The sequence below is a fragment of the Pygocentrus nattereri genome, chromosome 27, assembly GCF_015220715.1.
Source record: "Pygocentrus nattereri isolate fPygNat1 chromosome 27, fPygNat1.pri, whole genome shotgun sequence".
Taxonomy (NCBI): domain Eukaryota; kingdom Metazoa; phylum Chordata; class Actinopteri; order Characiformes; family Serrasalmidae; genus Pygocentrus; species Pygocentrus nattereri.
Window position 1 is genome coordinate 28552339 of NC_051237.1, and position 18457 is coordinate 28570795.

General features: G+C 40.8%; 1 protein-coding gene across 1 annotated transcript; it reads left to right on the plus strand.

The window, feature by feature from the left end:
- The first annotated feature begins 895 nt into the window (after positions 1 to 895).
- Positions 896 to 13582, plus strand: LOC108411164 (class I histocompatibility antigen, F10 alpha chain-like). Its single transcript, XM_017682593.2, has 6 exons — positions 896 to 1215; positions 7870 to 8124; positions 8934 to 9221; positions 10215 to 10487; positions 11923 to 12033; positions 13353 to 13582. Exons 1-6 carry the CDS (start codon positions 1158 to 1160, stop codon positions 13364 to 13366), a joined length of 999 nt encoding a protein of 332 aa, XP_017538082.1. The 5' UTR covers positions 896 to 1157; the 3' UTR covers positions 13367 to 13582.
- The last annotated feature ends 4875 nt before the right edge of the window (positions 13583 to 18457 follow it).

The following is an 18457-nucleotide window of genomic DNA, read 5'->3' on the forward strand; positions in this document are numbered from 1 at the left end:
TCTGTGTGTTATAACCCCACAACCAGAAGGATAAGTGTGAGTGTGTGTGTGTGTGTGTGTGTGTGCACGTGCTATAACAAAAGACTGACCCCCCCTCATGGACACAGGGGTCACCAAGGCACCGATGACCCCTGGGGGGGGTGGTTTATAAACTGGACTGGGCTAAGAACACTGACGCCCTCTACAGGAAGGACCAAAGTCGTCTCTATTTTCTGAGGTGCCTGAGGTCCTTCAACATCTGCCGGACTTTGCTCAGGATCTTCTATGAGTCTGTGGTGGCGAGTGCTGTCCTCTATGCTGTTGCATGCTGGGGAAGCAGGCTGAGGGTGGCAGACGCCAACAGACTCAACAGACTCATCCGCAAGGCCGGTGATGCTGTGGGTGTGGAGCTGGACTCGCTGACGGCCGTGTCGGAGAGGAGGACGCCGTCTAAACTGAAGGCCGTTACGGACAGTGGCTCCCACCCACTCTACGACACGGTGATGAGACACAGGAGCTCATTCAGCTCAAGACTCACTCTACCGAAATGACCACAGAGCGCCACAGGAGGTCATTCTTACCTGTGGCCATCAAACTCTATAACTCCTCCCTCGGTGTGTGATTCACAGTGTGTGGATCATCTGCACAAAACTCAATACCTAACTGTGCTGTTCATATGGGTGATAATAATAATAATAATTATAATAATAATTATAATAATAATAATAATGTTTTTTTATTATTGTGTGCATAAATATCAATAAAGGAATCTGATTCTGATTCAGTCCCGCTGGTGACATCAGAAACAGAACTGAGACACAAGTAGTGTCTCTCATACAGATGTTCGAGGAGAAGTGAAGATGTCATCATTTGTAGTTTAGAGAAGCTCTAAATAGTGACGCACTTATGAATATGCAGAAATATGGACATGTCCAGTAGGTGGCGGTAACGAGCGGACGCTAAAAACCTCGTTTTTTCCCTCTTTGTTGGATATAAAACGCAGTACTGGATCCATTTTGAGGTCACAGATGTTAGTATCTCAGTTCTGCTGGAGTAAAAAAGCCACACGTGCGAAAAACGAGAAGAACAGAGTTGCTTTCATTTTCACTCTGACAGCTGAGCTCCTGTGCTGGATGTCTCGTCCTCAGCAGGTGGACAAATGACCTAAACACAGGAAGATGAAGGAGCTTTACGGTTTCTTCTTCTTTGTACACCTCCTGCAGCAGTCCAGTGCAGGTGAGTGCTGATCTTCTCTTCTTCTCTTTAAAGCATCAGCCACGCTGACGTCTGGGGATCACAGGCCCTACACCCTGAAAAAGATGGTTCCTCAAGGGTTCTTAAGAAAGACGGTGGTTCTATACAGATCCATGAACACCTAAAGAACCATTTTCATGCCTGGATGGTGAAATGGTTCTCCGGATCGATGGAGGGTTTGTTGTACATGCTGCATTGTTTCTAGCGACTCCTGTTCATGAACACTTCAGCTGAGAATGGCAGGAAGTACAATGTTAGGTTTACCCCATGGGTGTCTTAATCACCACAGACGGAGGGTTTGTTGTAAGAAAAGTCTCATGAATCAGTGCAAACGAGGCTAATTCAACATGATTCCAAGTTACCAGAAGCAAATATATTTTCCAAACAAACTGCATTGTATAATATCATCTATAAGACTGACAGACAGCACAACTGACAGAGTCACACACCAGATTATATCTGAACGCTGGCTGGATTCGGGGAGTCAAACAGACACCAGTTCGTTTTCTGTCCAGTGAAGGACCGCAAATAAAATCAGGTCAGTAAAATACGGAACACTGTTTCTGAATAAGGACAGCGTCACCAACTGATGATGCCAATTTCACTGATATACTGACTGAAAATACTGACATCAAGACACAACGTATGAGAAAGTCTGATTTCAGACGTTTCTCTTTCATTTTAAAATCTGTAAGCATACGGAGTAAAAAGACTTTATTAGCCTTTGTTTACTATCTACACTACAGATTAATAACCGATCTATCGATTTATCAGTCTACTCAGACTTTAGCAGAGCTCAGTAACGCTGAGATTAATAACTGATCACATTGATTTATCAGTCTACTCAGGCTTTAGCAGAGCTCAGTAACACTGAGATTAATAACCGATCACATTGATTTATCAGTCTACTCAGGCTTTAGCAGAGCTCAGTAACGCTGAGATTAATAACCGATCACATTGATTTATCAGTCTACTCAGGCTTTAGCAGAGCTCAGTAACACTGAGATTAATAACCGATCACATTGATTTATCAGTCTACTCAGGCTTTAGCAGAGCTCAGTAACACTGAGATTAATAACTGATCACATTGATTTATCAGTCTACTCAGACTTTAGCAGAGCTCAGTAACGCTGAGATTAATAACCGATCACATTGATTTATCAGTCTACTCAGGCTTTAGCAGAGCTCAGTAACACTGAGATTAATAACCGATCACATTGATTTATCAGTCTACTCAGGCTTTAGCAGAGCTCAGTAACGCTGAGATTAATAACTGATCACATTGATTTATCAGTCTACTCAGGCTTTAGCAGAGCTCAGTAACGCTGAGATTAATAACTGATCACATTGATTTATCAGTCTACTCAGACTTTAGCAGAGCTCAGTAACGCTGAGATTAATAACTGATCACATTGATTTATCAGTCTACTCAGGCTTTAGCAGAGCTCAGTAACACTGAGATTAATAACTGATCATCACATTGATTTATCAGTCTACTCAGGCTTTAGCAGAGCTCAGTAACACTGAGATTAATAACTGATCACATTGATTTATCAGTCTACTCAGGCTTTAGCAGAGCTCAGTAACACTGAGATTAATAACTGATCACATTGATTTATCAGTCTACTCAGGCTTTAGCAGAGCTCAGTAACGCTGAGATTAATAACTGATCACATTGATTTATCAGTCTACTCAGACTTTAGCAGAGCTCAGTAACGCTGAGATTAATAACCGATCACATTGATTTATCAGTCTACTCAGGCTTTAGCAGAGCTCAGTAACGCTGAGATTAATAACTGATCACATTGATTTATCAGTCTACTCAGGCTTTAGCAGAGCTCAGTAACACTGAGATTAATAACCGATCACATTGATTTATCAGTCTACTCAGGCTTTAGCAGAGCTCAGTAACGCTGAGATTAATAACTGATCACATTGATTTATCAGTCTACTCAGGCTTTAGCAGAGCTCAGTAACGCTGAGATTAATAACTGATCACATTGATTTATTAGTCTACTCAGACTTTAGCAGAGCTCAGTAACGCTGAGATTAATAACCGATCACATTGATTTATCAGTCTACTCAGGCTTTAGCAGAGCTCAGTAACGCTGAGATTAATAACCGATCACATTGATTTATCAGTCTACTCAGACTTTAGCAGAGCTCAGTAACGCTGAGATTAATAACTGATCACATTGATTTATCAGTCTACTCAGGCTTTAGCAGAGCTCAGTAACACTGAGATTAATAACCGATCACATTGATTTATCAGTCTACTCAGGCTTTAGCAGAGCTCAGTAACGCTGAGATTAATAACTGATCACATTGATTTATCAGTCTACTCAGGCTTTAGCAGAGCTCAGTAACACTGAGATTAATAACCGATCACATTGATTTATCAGTCTACTCAGGCTTTAGCAGAGCTCAGTAACGCTGAGATTAATAACTGATCACATTGATTTATCAGTCTACTCAGACTTTAGCAGAGCTCAGTAACACTGAGATTAATAACCGATCACATTGATTTATCAGTCTACTCAGGCTTTAGCAGAGCTCAGTAACGCTGAGATTAATAACCGATCACATTGATTTATCAGTCTGCTCAGGCTTTAGCAGAGCTCAGTAACGCTGAGATTAATAACCGATCACATTGATTTATCAGTCTACTCAGGCTTTAGCAGAGCTCAGTAACGCTGAGATTAATAACCGATCACATTGATTTATCAGTCTACTCAGGCTTTAGCAGAGCTCAGTAACGCTCAGATTAATAACCGATCACATTGATTTATCAGTCTACTCAGGCTTTAGCAGAGCTCAGTAACACTGAGATTAATAACCGATCACATTGATTTATCAGTCTACTCAGGCTTTAGCAGAGCTCAGTAATGCTGAGATTAATAACCGATCACATTGATTTATCAGTCTACTCAGGCTTTAGCAGAGCTCAGTAACACTGAGATTAATAACTGATCACATTGATTTATCAGTCTACTCAGGCTTTAGCAGAGCTCAGTAATGCTGAGATTAATAACTGATCACATTGATTTATCAGTCTACTCAGACTTTAGCAGAGCTCAGTAACACTGAGATTAATAACTGATCACATTGATTTATCAGTCTACTCAGACTTTAGCAGAGCTCAGTAACGCTGAGATTAATAACCGATCACATTGATTTATCAGTCTACTCAGACTTTAGCAGAGCTCAGTAACACTGAGATTAATAACCGATCACATTGATTTATCAGTCTACTCAGGCTTTAGCAGAGCTCAGTAACACTGAGATTAATAACTGATCACATTGATTTATCAGTCTACTCAGGCTTTAGCAGAGCTCAGTAACACTGAGATTAATAACTGATCACATTGATTTATCAGTCTACTCAGGCTTTAGCAGAGCTCAGTAACGCTGAGATTAATAACTGATCACATTGATTTATCAGTCTACTCAGGCTTTAGCAGAGCTCAGTAACGCTGAGATTAATAACTGATCACATTGATTTATCAGTCTACTCAGGCTTTAGCAGAGCTCAGTAACGCTGAGATTAATAACCGATCACATTGATTTATCAGTCTACTCAGGCTTTAGCAGAGCTCAGTAACGCTGAGATTAATAACCGATCACATTGATTTATCAGTCTACTCAGACTTTAGCAGAGCTCAGTAACGCTGAGATTAATAACCGATCACATTGATTTATCAGTCTACTCAGACTTTAGCAGAGCTCAGTAACGCTGAGATTAATAACCGATCACATTGATTTATCAGTCTACTCAGGCTTTAGCAGAGCTCAGTAATGCTGAGATTAATAACCGATCACATTGATTTATCAGTCTACTCAGGCTTTAGCAGAGCTCAGTAATGCTGAGATTAATAACCGATCACATTGATTTATCAGTCTACTCAGGCTTTAGCAGAGCTCAGTAATGCTGAGATTAATAACCGATCACATTGATTTATCAGTCTACTCAGGCTTTAGCAGAGCTCAGTAATGCTGAGATTAATAACTGATCACATTGATTTATCAGTCTACTCAGACTTTAGCAGAGCTCAGTAACACTGAGATTAATAACCGATCACATTGATTTATCAGTCTACTCAGACTTTAGCAGAGCTCAGTAACGCTGAGATTAATAACCGATCACATTGATTTATCAGTCTACTCAGACTTTAGCAGAGCTCAGTAACGCTGAGATTAATAACCGATCACATTGATTTATCAGTCTACTCAGGCTTTAGCAGAGCTCAGTAATGCTGAGATTAATAACTGATCACATTGATTTATCAGTCTACTCAGGCTTTAGCAGAGCTCAGTAACACTGAGATTAATAACTGATCACATTGATTTATCAGTCTACTCAGGCTTTAGCAGAGCTCAGTAACACTGAGAATAATAACTGATCACATTGATTTATCAGTCTACTCAGGCTTTAGCAGAGCTCAGTCACGCTGAGATTAATAACCGATCACATTGATTTATCAGTCTACTCAGGCTTTAGCAGAGCTCAGTAACGCTGAGATTAATAACTGATCACATTGATTTATCAGTCTACTCAGGCTTTAGCAGAGCTCAGTAACGCTGAGATTAATAACCGATCACAGTGATTTATCAGTCTACTCAGGCTTTAGCAGAGCTCAGTAACGCTGAGATTAATAACTGATCACATTGATTTATCAGTCTACTCAGGCTTTAGCAGAGCTCAGTAACGCTGAGATTAATAACCGATCACATTGATTTATCAGTCTACTCAGGCTTTAGCAGAGCTCAGTAACACTGAGATTAATAACTGATCACATTGATTTATCAGTCTACTCAGACTTTAGCAGAGCTCAGTAACACTGAGATTAATAACCGATCACATTGATTTATCAGTCTACTCAGGCTTTAGCAGAGCTCAGTAATGCTGAGATTAATAACTGATCACATTGATTTATCAGTCTACTCAGACTTTAGCAGAGCTCAGTAACGCTGAGATTAATAACTGATCACATTGATTTATCAGTCTACTCAGACTTTAGCAGAGCTCAGTAACACTGAGATTAATAACCGATCACATTGATTTATCAGTCTACTCAGGCTTTAGCAGAGCTCAGTAACGCTGAGATTAATAACCGATCACATTGATTTATCAGTCTACTCAGGCTTTAGCAGAGCTCAGTAACACTGAGATTAATAACCGATCACATTGATTTATCAGTCTACTCAGACTTTAGCAGAGCTCAGTAACACTGAGATTAATAACCGATCACATTGATTTATCAGTCTACTCAGACTTTAGCAGAGCTCAGTAACGCTGAGATTAATAACCGATCACATTGATTTATCAGTCTACTCAGGCTTTAGCAGAGCTCAGTAACACTGAGATTAATAACTGATCACATTGATTTATCAGTCTACTCAGGCTTTAGCAGAGCTCAGTAACGCTGAGATTAATAACTGATCACATTGATTTATCAGTCTACTCAGGCTTTAGCAGACCTCAGTAACACTGAGATTAATAACCGATCACATTGATTTATCAGTCTACTCAGGCTTTAGCAGAGCTCAGTAACGCTGAGATTAATAACCGATCACATTGATTTATCAGTCTACTCAGACTTTAGCAGAGCTCAGTAACACTGAGATTAATAACCGATCACATTGATTTATCTGTCTATTCAGGCTTTAGCAGAGCTCAGTAACGCTGAGATTAATAACCGATCACATTGATTTATCAGTCTACTCAGGCTTTAGCAGAGCTCAGTAACACTGAGATTAATAACTGATCACATTGATTTATCAGTCTACTCAGGCTTTAGCAGAGCTCAGTAACACTGAGATTAATAACTGATCACATTGATTTATCAGTCTACTCAGGCTTTAGCAGAGCTCAGTAACACTGAGATTAATAACTGATCACATTGATTTATCAGTCTACTCAGACTTTAGCAGAGCTCAGTAACGCTGAGATTAATAACTGATCACATTGATTTATCAGTCTACTCAGGCTTTAGCAGAGCTCAGTAATGCTGAGATTAATAACTGATCACATTGATTTATCAGTCTACTCAGGCTTTAGCAGAGCTCAGTAACACTGAGATTAATAACTGATCACATTGATTTATCAGTCTACTCAGACTTTAGCAGAGCTCAGTAACGCTGAGATTAATAACCGATCACATTGATTTATCAGTCTACTCAGACTTTAGCAGAGCTCAGTAACACTGAGATTAATAACTGATCACATTGATTTATCAGTCTACTCAGGCTTTAGCAGAGCTCAGTAACACTGAGATTAATAACCGATCACATTGATTTATCAGTCTACTCAGGCTTTAGCAGAGCTCAGTGAATCACTAAATATTTTAGGTAAGTAAATGAGCATCAGCTGAACTGTGTGCTCTTCTGTCCAACGTTAGTTGGAAATATCAGTCCTCTACAGAGAACACAAGCATGTAATGGGGTGTCATCATCGGTTCGATACCGATCATTTTCCTTAACAAATATCTGCTGATATCAATTTGATTCCAATATTATTGCACATCTACAAAGTATTCCTTCAACTCTCTTCATCTGTGAAGCCCCAGATCTGCACCTTTATCTGAAGCTGAAACACTCACTGACCAAACGTAGCTGTCTTTCTTCATTATTTTGCAGATGTTCACTCCTTCAGCGCCTTTTTCATCGGCTCTCAAGGCCTCGATCTGCCCGATTACATGGAGAGAGTTACTGTGGACGATGTGACCATGTTTTATTACGACAGCAGTATGAATGCAGTGGTGCCCTGTCCTGAATGGCTCAACACTACAGAGGGTCAGGAACGCTGGAAGGATATTAATCTCATAGCAGTTCATAATCGATACAGAATAGCTTCATATCTCCAATCAACCATGCAGCAGTTCAACTTGACAGGTAATGAGCCCAAACAAATTCTCTTAGATCAAAAAAGAGGGAATCAAAAAACGAAAACAAAAGAAAAAAACAAAAATAAAATGTGTCCTGTACGAACGTCATCACACATTTATACTGTATTAAAATAAAATATTAAACTCAGCAAAAACGTAGCTCAATAGCTCTATATTTATAGCCATGGTGATTGCAAATGACTGTATAATGTCTCTAATATCCTAATAAACTACACTGTGTCAAAATAGCAGCATTAGTTTGCCCTGGATGTAAATAAAATGTACATCATGTAATTAATGCTCTGTTAATCTGGCAGGCTCCACATCTGCTCCTTGCACTGATCCCATCTAAAGCTAATTGCATTGGCAATTTCTAAGTGCTACAGAACTCCATTCATACATTTATAGTTTATACTGTATAGCAGGTTTTTAGTTTGGACACAGTGTCCGACGCCTTTGTCTCTTATCAGGTTTTGCCTCATTGTTTAGTGGAGAAACTCTGCTTTGGAAACACTGCAGTCTTCTAGTGTTATTAATCAGTGTGTGCACACTAAACAGTACGAATACAGGATGATTCAAAAAGATTCATCTAATTTCAGAATGATTTATTTCACTAAATCATTCAGTCAAACTCTTGACTCGTGACCCCTCTTTCAACTGGATTGTGATCGGTTCCTTTAGGCGCCTCATGGTTGTAAAATATGATTTAAAGTCAGGTGGATCTTTTTGAGTCACCCTGTATAATAATCAGTTCTCAACAGGAAACAGAACGGATACTTTTAGACTGATATATTTCGATTTTGCTTTTAATTACAGGCCCTTCTTCGGACGTTAACATGTACCAGGCCTACAGTCGCTGTGACGTGTATCCGAATGGGACTCGCAAGGCAGTGTTAATGCACGCATTCAATGGGAAGGACTTTCTGACTTTTGATATTGACAGAAAGACATACATAGCTTCTGTTTCTCAAGCGGTTGTATACAAAAGGCAGAAGGAGGAAGATCCAGTCTTGCTTGAAAATGTGGCGTCTTTCTACAAAAAGACCTGCTATGAGCGACTGAGCATGTTCCTGCAGCACGCTCCGGGAGTCCGAGTAAAGGAAGGTAACAGACACGTCAAAAAGAGGCTTAATATACTCTGTTTCATGGAGTCGATGGAGCCAGAAGTCATTTCAGGCTGTTTCTTTTGGTTCGTTCATCATGAAATTCACACATAATGTAAAGACAACAGGCATTTTCACATTATTTCAAAAAACGGCACATCTTATGTCTTTATTTTTTTAACTCAGCAAATCAATAAAAAATTCTGAAGATGAGGAGAACACGTCTTCTGCAGTGACCAAACCTAATTATGGGATTTTTCAGTGCACAATTTCAATTTATTTGCTGACCTACTGGACTTTTGCGTTTTTAAAGGTTTCCTGAAATCAAGACTTACTATTTTTAGTTTTGTTAGTTCATTTCCCTGGTCATATATAATCCCCGATATCATGATTCCTTCACAAACACGTCACAGCACAGAGGGAGGATACGTGGTGATTTCTGTCTCACTGATTGGGCTGTAGATCATCTCTTTTTAAATTCTCCACTCTGAAATGATGACAAGGACAAATCCTGTCATTGACTGAACGTTTCAAGATCAAACCTCAATAAACCTCTGCAAGTGCCTGCTGCAGTTCCTGCACTGCATATAAGAGCTCGACATGAAAAAGGTCTCCTTTACTGAGGCGCTCACTCTTTCTTCTCACGCTTTCTGCTCACTCTTTCTTCTCACTCTTTCTGCTCACTCTTTCTGCTCACTCTTTCTTCTCACTCTTTCTGCTCACTCTTTCTTCTCACGCTTTCTTCTCACTCTTTCTTCTCACTCTTCTCACTCTTTCTGCTCACTCTTTCTGCTCACTCTTTCTTCTCACTCTTTCTTCTCACTCTGCTCACTCTTTCTGCTCACTCTTTCTGCTCACTCTTTCTGCTCACTCATATGGAGCATCTCTCACGTCTGTTGTATTTACATTATAGTTAGTGCAGTCATGTGTTCTTATTAATTTATTAATCTCTCCTGCAAATAAGACGGAGTAGTTTTGTTTTTTTGTTGTTCAGTTCCAGAAGTCCATCTTTTCGAGAAGACCAAGGCTGGCTCTAAGGTCCTCACGTGTCATGTGACTGGGTTCTACCCCAGAGACGTGCAGGTGGAGTGGGTCGGAGCTGGTCTACAGTCTGTGGATGAAGAGATGATTGATGTGCTTCCTAATGGAGACGGTACTTATCAGACCAGAAGGAGTGTGATTAGACCTGAGGAGAACCCAGAGGAACACACTTACAGCTGCATGGTGCATCACAGCAGTGTAGCAGGAGACATCACCAAAACCTGGGGTATGAGTTCACATGTTTACATCTCATTTAAGTCCTAAGATATTATGCATTTTAATCTTTTCAGGCCAGGGAAATAATGTTACGCATGCAGAAAGATCTACAGTAATCTATGGTACCGTTTTCTTCATCAGTTACATTAGATTTTTCAGCCCCAGCGTAGGAAGGAGGCGCCGCTGGATTGGTGCTAAATGAGGCTTGCGGTGGTGATTTGGAGACCAGAAAGTACTTTTTAATGCAAAGTCTTCTGATTTAAGCAGTGCTGTGTTATCATGTGTTCATTCTTATATAACTAAATCTTCAGGCGTCCGAAAGTTCTCCTAATTCAGCGTCCATGGTCGCGTGGCAGTGCTGCCGTGTTATGGGATGGCGGAGAGGCGGCCCCAAGTGCAGAAATGAAAACCAGCAAGAAAGAGTGTTCACTAAATTTACTGGGAACGTTGCGCAGACCTGGATCCAGGCTCAAACCCTGGAGTCACTGCTGTGCCACTGGGAAGCACAGGTGGCAATGGGTAAAACACCTCAAGGAGGTGGAAATGAAGAGGCGGGAAAACAGCAAAAAAAAAAAGAAACGCTGAAAGCAGCTCAAACAAAGGTTTAACTAGGAAGGTGGAAATAAAAGAACAAGAAAACTAAATTCACTTCTCCTGTAAGTATGAAGGGAAGGTGGAGTTTGTTTCAGGTGTTTGCTCTTGGTGGAGCAACACCTTGTCCACAGCTTGGAGCCGTTTGTAGCTCAAGCCTCTGTTTGTATTTTCAGTAGTTTTGGGGCAGTTTATTCTTTTTAGCCGTCTTTTCTTCTCCCTTTTCTTTTTGTCGAATACCCACCTGGGCTGCGTCCCGTACCACAAAGGGGTGACAGAGAGCTGCCGTTTGCCACAGCCTTCAGTACAGGAGTCCACAGGTGTTTCGGGTTGGACCTAATCAGCCCGAGGGCTTCTGGGAGTTGGAGCTCCCTGAAGTTATGGCCCCTTGCCGCCCTCACCCTCTGCTGGTGGCGCAGGCTGGACCCTTATATACCATACTCTAAAGAAACTACATTTCTTGTTGGACAACTTGTTTATGTTGATTACTATTATTAATAATCACTTCAATTATTTTCTTAAAAATTGTGTATTTCATCTCATTTCATTTTGGCTGCTGTTTTATATAAGCAATAAGCGGCCTGAGGCAGTGCGTTCGCGTCGTGCCTCATGACGCGTGATTAAATTGCAGTTACTGCCTCTCATGGCTTATTGCTTTATTTTAATGTAAACATTGTCCAGTAAGCATTGTCTGTGTTTATATGTATGTATATGTAGTCTATTATGTGTTTAGATGTCTGTCTATGTTTTATTTTCACTTCATGTGTGCACGTCTTATTGTTCTATGGTGTTTATCTATTTTATGACTGTACTAGACTTTTATGAAATACTCATTTCACTGATTCCGTGTGCAGTTACAGTTGAACGCTCCAGCCTGGCTGTTGGGATTTCTCTTACCTGCGTGTTCTTGGCCATCATTGGAGCTGGGCTTGTAATCGTACTCGGAAGGTTCTGTAAAAATAGAGGTAAGCGTTTCACTTTGTTTTACAACTAAACAAACTTAAATGAGTGGACAGTGTCAGTGGTCAGTCAACACTGTGTCTCATTTTTCAGGCCTACATTTCAAGCAACAAACTTTACTTGAAAGTTCGTTCTTTCAGTTTTTCAGGTGTAAATTCTGCTGTTTTTAAAGTGAAATTCCACCACTGTTTAAAACATTTCTGCATAATTAAATCATTCATTTGTAAACAAAGTCATTCCGAGTGGTTTGATGTGAAATGCTCTGTGGAGATGTAGGAGCCAGACGTCTGAAGAGTTGAATGTCTGAGAGCTCCCTCACAGAAAGATATTACATGAAATGGTTATCGATATTCTGCACGACGTGTTGTTTTATGGTTAAGTTATACGCTTTGCAATAAGCTTTTGGCTTCAAATGTATTTTTTCAGCCCATACGTAGTTCAGAGTTACATGCAGGGCGTCTCCAGTAAAAAACAATCCCGATTTTCCGCTATTTGACCGTCATTAACATTACATATAAAAATGACACACGTAGGTTCTCTGGTGGTTCTGGATGGTGAATAAAATGTCCATATCTGTGTTGTCGTCATGGCGACCCTGGTTCCCATCACCTCCACTGTAAAGAGCTCTGAAGCATTTCGCACTCTGAGTGACTCTGTTTCCATCTCAGCCTTTTAACTGAGCAGCAGGTTTGAAAACACTGGAATTTCCCTTAAACAGTTTAGAGATGCTGCACTTCGTCTAATCACTGAGCATCTTCACGTCAGAGAGTGGTGTTTACGGTCATATGCCAAAGTTTGGGCACCCCTGGTTAAATGATCTGTTTTACTGGGGTTTTAAGTTTTTTCACTTTAGAAAGTCAACACAACAAGTTGTTTGACCAGGAGAGCCCAAACCTTTGCATACAACTGTGTTAATTAATTAATTAATTAATTAATTACTTTTTTAATTAAAGGGCAAATTTTTCCCTCTGGATTTGATTTTCCGGGTCAGTTTTGACCTTTGTGACCTTACATTTTGGTCAGTAGGTCCGCTGTCCACTGTTTTTGCATTCAGAAGTGAGTCTAGCGGTCTTAATAAAAAAACAGCCTTTGTGGACTTCATGCAATCTCTTCCACGTGCACCTCTGTCTCGAGTCAGCTGGAACAGGATGAGCATTGTTTGGTCATTTCTGCCTCAGGCCTAATGATCATCTACAGCTGCAGCATCAAGCGCTCCAGTTTTTATTGTTGATGCTGTTTGAATGAATTTATTTGAATGTAAATTTGTAATAAGAGTTGAAATGGATTTTATAACTGAGCTTCTTGCTCCTGTGCTGTCCTGCAGGTGCTGGGGTTTAAAAATATCTTTTACATGAAGATGAAGCACTTCACGCTCTTAAAGGCTCCCCCTTCAGTTCCAGTCCTCTCACTCTCGTTTGTAAGTGGATTATTTCTCCATAAGGACTGAAAGGTTTACATTCTAGCAAGCAAGCAAAATTTATTTATACAGCGCTTTTTACAACATGTGTTGTCACAAAGAAGCTTTACAAAACAATCAGTATTACAGAGAGAAAAGAAAAGAAAAGAAAAGAAAAGAAAAGAAAAGAAAAGAAAATCCGGGTCCGAGCCCCCATGAGCGTCGCCAGCGGCAACGGTGGCAAGGAAAAACTCCCTAAAAGAGGAAGAAACCTTGAGAGGAACCAAGACTCAGAAGGGGAACCCGTCCTCCTCTGGTCGACACCGGACAGCAAACATTATTAGTATAAAGTTTTATAGTAAAGTGGGGAAAGAGAAGATCTGAGGGTGAGGACTGCACAGCGCTGTACAGCAAGAAGCTCAGTGGTGGTCAAACCGGTCCAGGAGGCTGGTGAGCAGCAGCACCAATCAAGGCAGAAGAGGCTCTAGCTCAGCAGAACTTGCTGTGTTCATGTTATTTTCCTGCATCTCGCTGCTGTTGGAGGAAAACCTAGTAAAACAAGTTCCACTGACTTGATTAAAAGTAAAGTGTGTTCTTCCTTCTACTTTGAAGTGACCAGCGATATCAGTGCCTGCATTTCTGTACGTGCGAGTTTAAAATTCACCATATACCACTAGAATAAATGCAAATGAACATAAATACAGTAGAATGCAACAATTTCTTGGAATTGTTGTTACATTTTTTTAAATGTTGAACGAACACACTGATAAATATAAAATCAGTCTCTGTATCAATACAGTAGCTGTACTGATACATTATTCATTGTAATATCTGTGTTTATCTGAGCAAATAAACTACTAAAACTAATCACTGTGGTACATAACCACCTGCTTATGTTTGTATTTTTAGCTTTGAGTTTGAGGAAATAGCTTGACCACGCTTGCTTGACCAGTATGGCTATTTGCTTTATTCACTGTTAGCAACACCAGACTGAATTCTTCCTTTACGCTTTTCATGTCTAATTAAATTGACTATAATAAAAAGTGACACAGATCTTCTTCTGATTGGTTGAAAGTGATGGAACTTTTATTGTATGTATTTATACCCAAAACATCTGTGAACATCTGCGCTCATTTTTTTTTTTGATTGTATGTAATTTTCATACTTTTACTCACAATCTTGCATATCTCTCATTCTGTTAAAAGTGACCGAAAGACTGAATCTTTTGATAAATAAAGTGATAAAAACTCACTTTTTTGAACAATTTGAACAATTTCTTCAAACTCAAAGAACATACGGACAAAAGAAGTGAAGACTCGGGGTTACTGCGTTACGGCACGGCCAGTGAGTGGTGATATATCTGTACAGCACAGAGCTGAGCTGCAGCCCTGATCTGGCAACCGTACCACGGCTAATCAAACTGCAGGGCTGGACACTAATGTCAACTGCTTCATACTAGATGATTCATATTTATTATCACAGTCACCGCCACTTTACTGTATTCATAAGAGCTTAAATCTCACGCACTTATTGTAATTTTTCTCTTTATCTTTGTTTTAAATTATTAAAGTGTTTATTCTTTTGCATAAATGGCTGCAACTGTAACAACTGTAATTTCCCTCTGGGATCAATAAAGGAATCTGATTCTGATTCTGATTCTGATTCTGATTCTGTTCTGATTCTGATTCTGTTCTGATTCTGGTTCTGGTTCTGGTTCTGATTCTGGTTCTGGTTCTGAACGTGACTGCTAGAGAGCATTGTTAGTTTTGCCACTAGGGGGCAGCAAAGCATCACTTAACACTCCTGCACGTTGTAATAATTGTAATATAAAAAAACATACGCCTGTCTACAAATATGTTTTGTACAAGTTGCTTATTTTTTTTTTTTTTTTATATTTTTGAGCTAATCACAGTGATATGTTTAATAAATCTGTTCTATATGATGATATTTCTCTCTGAACCCTGTGCTGTGGGTCCTTTGTGATTTGTTAGTGGGCGTCAGATTGAGAGCCTTCACATCACAGCCTTGTGGAGAGTGACTCAGAATACATCATCAGTGGAACAATAGAGCCCACAGAGAGAGAGAGAGAGAGAGAGAGAGAGAGAGGGAGAGAGAGAGAGAGACAGAGAGAGAGAGAGAGAGGGAGAGAGAGAGAGAGAGAGAGAGAGAGAGACAGAGAGAGAGAGAGAGAGAGAGAGAGAGAGAGACAGAGAGAGAGAGAGACAGAGAGAGAGAGAGAGAGAGAGAGAGAGAGAGAGAGAGAGAGACAGAGAGAGAGAGAGAGAGAGAGAGAGAGAGAGACAGAGAGAGAGAGAGAGAGAGAGACAGAGAGAGACAGAGAGAGAGAGAGAGAGAGAGAGAGAGACAGAGAGAGAGAGAGAGACAGAGAGAGAGAGAGAGAGAGAGAGAGAGAGAGAGCTGTTAGTTTAACATTCATCCACATCAACACTGCCATTGTCAGCCTACATGCAGCCTTGATGGATGCGTGTCGGCGGGAACAGTCGGCCGCTGCTGCTTTGCATGTCTGTGCTGAAACACGGAGTTTCACAGATTTGACAAAACTGCATAAAGCAGTAATGTAAACAAAGTCACTCAGAGTGTTTTGATGTGAAATGGCTCATTGTAGAGAAAAGACCGATTTCTTTTCAGATAGGAAGATAAGAAAGAGTGATTAGAATGTTTACAATGCAAATACAGCCGTTTCATTTACCGGCCAAACCACCAGTGAACCCACACGTGTCTTATGAGTTTCTATACGTTAAACTGATGAAGTAAAATAGCGATAAATCTGAAAAGCAACGTCTCAGACATCAGGCACTGAATTCATAACCATTTCATGTAATAACTTCCTGTGAGTGAGCTTTTACAGTCACTGGTGTGAGTTCTGCTCACTTTAGTGGATCATCCATTTGGACATGAAAGAATCATCATTACACTGATATGCACTATACTGCCTAAAGTATTCGGTCGCCTGGCTTCACACGCATATGAACTTGAGTGACATCCCATTCTTAATCCATAGGGTTTAATATGATGTCGGCCCTCCCTTTGCAGCTGTAACAGCTTCAGCTCTTCTAGGAAGGCTTTCCACAAGGGTTAGGGATGTGTTTAAGGGAATTATGGGATGAAAAATGTGATTGGTCACTCCAGAGAACTCGTCTCCACTGCTCTAGAGTCCAGTAGCGGCGCTTTACTCCACTGCATTCCACGCTTTGCATTGCGCTTGGTGATGTAAGGCTTGGATGCAGCTGCTCGGCCATGGAAACCCATTCCATGAAGCTCTCTACGTTGTTCTTGAGCTGATCTGAAGGCCACATGAAGTTTGGAGGTCTGTAGTGATGGACTCTGCAGAAAGTCAGTGACCTCTGCGCACTATGCCCCTCAGCATCCGCTGACCGCTCTGTCATTTTACGTGGCCGACCACTTCGTGGCTGAGCTGCTGTCGTTCCCAATCGCTTCCACTTTGTTATAATCCCACTGACAGTGGACTGTGGAATATTTAGTAGTGAGGAAATTTCCCGACTGGACTTGCTGCACAGGTGGCGTCCGATCACGGTACCACGCTGGAATTCACTGAGCTCCTGAGAGCGACCCATTCTTTCACTAATGTCTGTAGAAGCAGTCTGCAGGCCGAGGGGCTCGGCTTTATACACCTGTGGCCACGGAAGAGATGGAACTTTAGGTGATTTAGATGAGTGAGTGAATACTTTTGGAAGTATAGTGTATCTGAAACTGCTGATAAGTGGTTTATAAAATGTGCGTATGGTTGAAAATGAAGATTCTAAACTTTTGTACACTAGTTTAAATTCAAATGCATGCGCCTTCAGTGAAAAACACACATGAAAAGTTAATGTAATATTCTTGAAATGTTCCTCTGGAGGAGCCTAAAAACAGCAGAGAAATAGTGCCGCTACACTGAGATCAGATCACATGTTTGATTTACCCTCTGGGTAAACGGAGGAGTGAAGCGAGAAATGCGAGGTATTAATGCAGTAGTATGGCTGTAATTCTGCACGCTACATTGCATGTGTTCTAATCAGTGAATGAGGTGAATGCCATTGGTGGTTTGGTGACGGGTACCAGGCCAAAAGTGTTCTAGCTAATACGTTATGTTGGCAGAGCAGCACTGAGAACTCCTTGAATAGGCGGATAAGCCTGGTGCCTCTAAACGGGCCTTGGCCAGGTCAGGTCCAGTAATTATTCTTGTATAAGGCTGACTAATGATGGCAGAACCGATGACGGAAGCACAAGGCCACCACTGATTAAGAGCAGTAATCCACCTCCCAGAGGGGAACTGTGCTCTAATGCTCCCTGCAGGGTCAGTGCTGCTGCTTAGAGTCTCCTTCCACTCAGAACTCGTCCAGGAGACTCCAGGAACTCTGTCAGGTGACTGATGGTAGCCAATGCTCCCAATGTTATGGAGGAAAATTAATTATTGCATGCTCTATTTTTCCTGGAAACACAGGGTTCCTAAAGGACCTGGAAAGTAATTTAAATAAAATTAAAAACATATAAAAGTCATTAAAATATTATTATGAATGAATAACCGAGTTTATTCTAAAAAAGAGTAACTGGCTCTAAAAAAGGTTTTTTAACTTTGAATCAGTTGCAGGAAGATCATTATGATGCAGTAATGCGACATGTTTGACTGGCTGAGCAACACAGGAGGTCAGCGGAAGTTTCCCCCAGCGCAAATGTAACTCCTTCATCATGTGGTTATATAAGCTGGGCGAACCGCAGAGATGAATGATGCCTTTGTGAGAGAGAAACACACACTGGTCACCAGCTGAGCACGGGGCAGGCACGAAGCGTCCAGGGTGGAGAGGACAGGGGCTAAAGCATGTATACATACACATGTTAATGTAGTCCTAGAGATCAGGTGATGGCTGATTCATGCTTTTACCCCATATTGAGATATTGTTTAGTGGTGGAGGGTAAACCATAAGCCATGTACATTTGGGATTAGTTTAGCATGGCCATCAGTGCAGCTTATCCACCTAGCTGTCCACCTCCCAACCACTACTCTAAGTAGC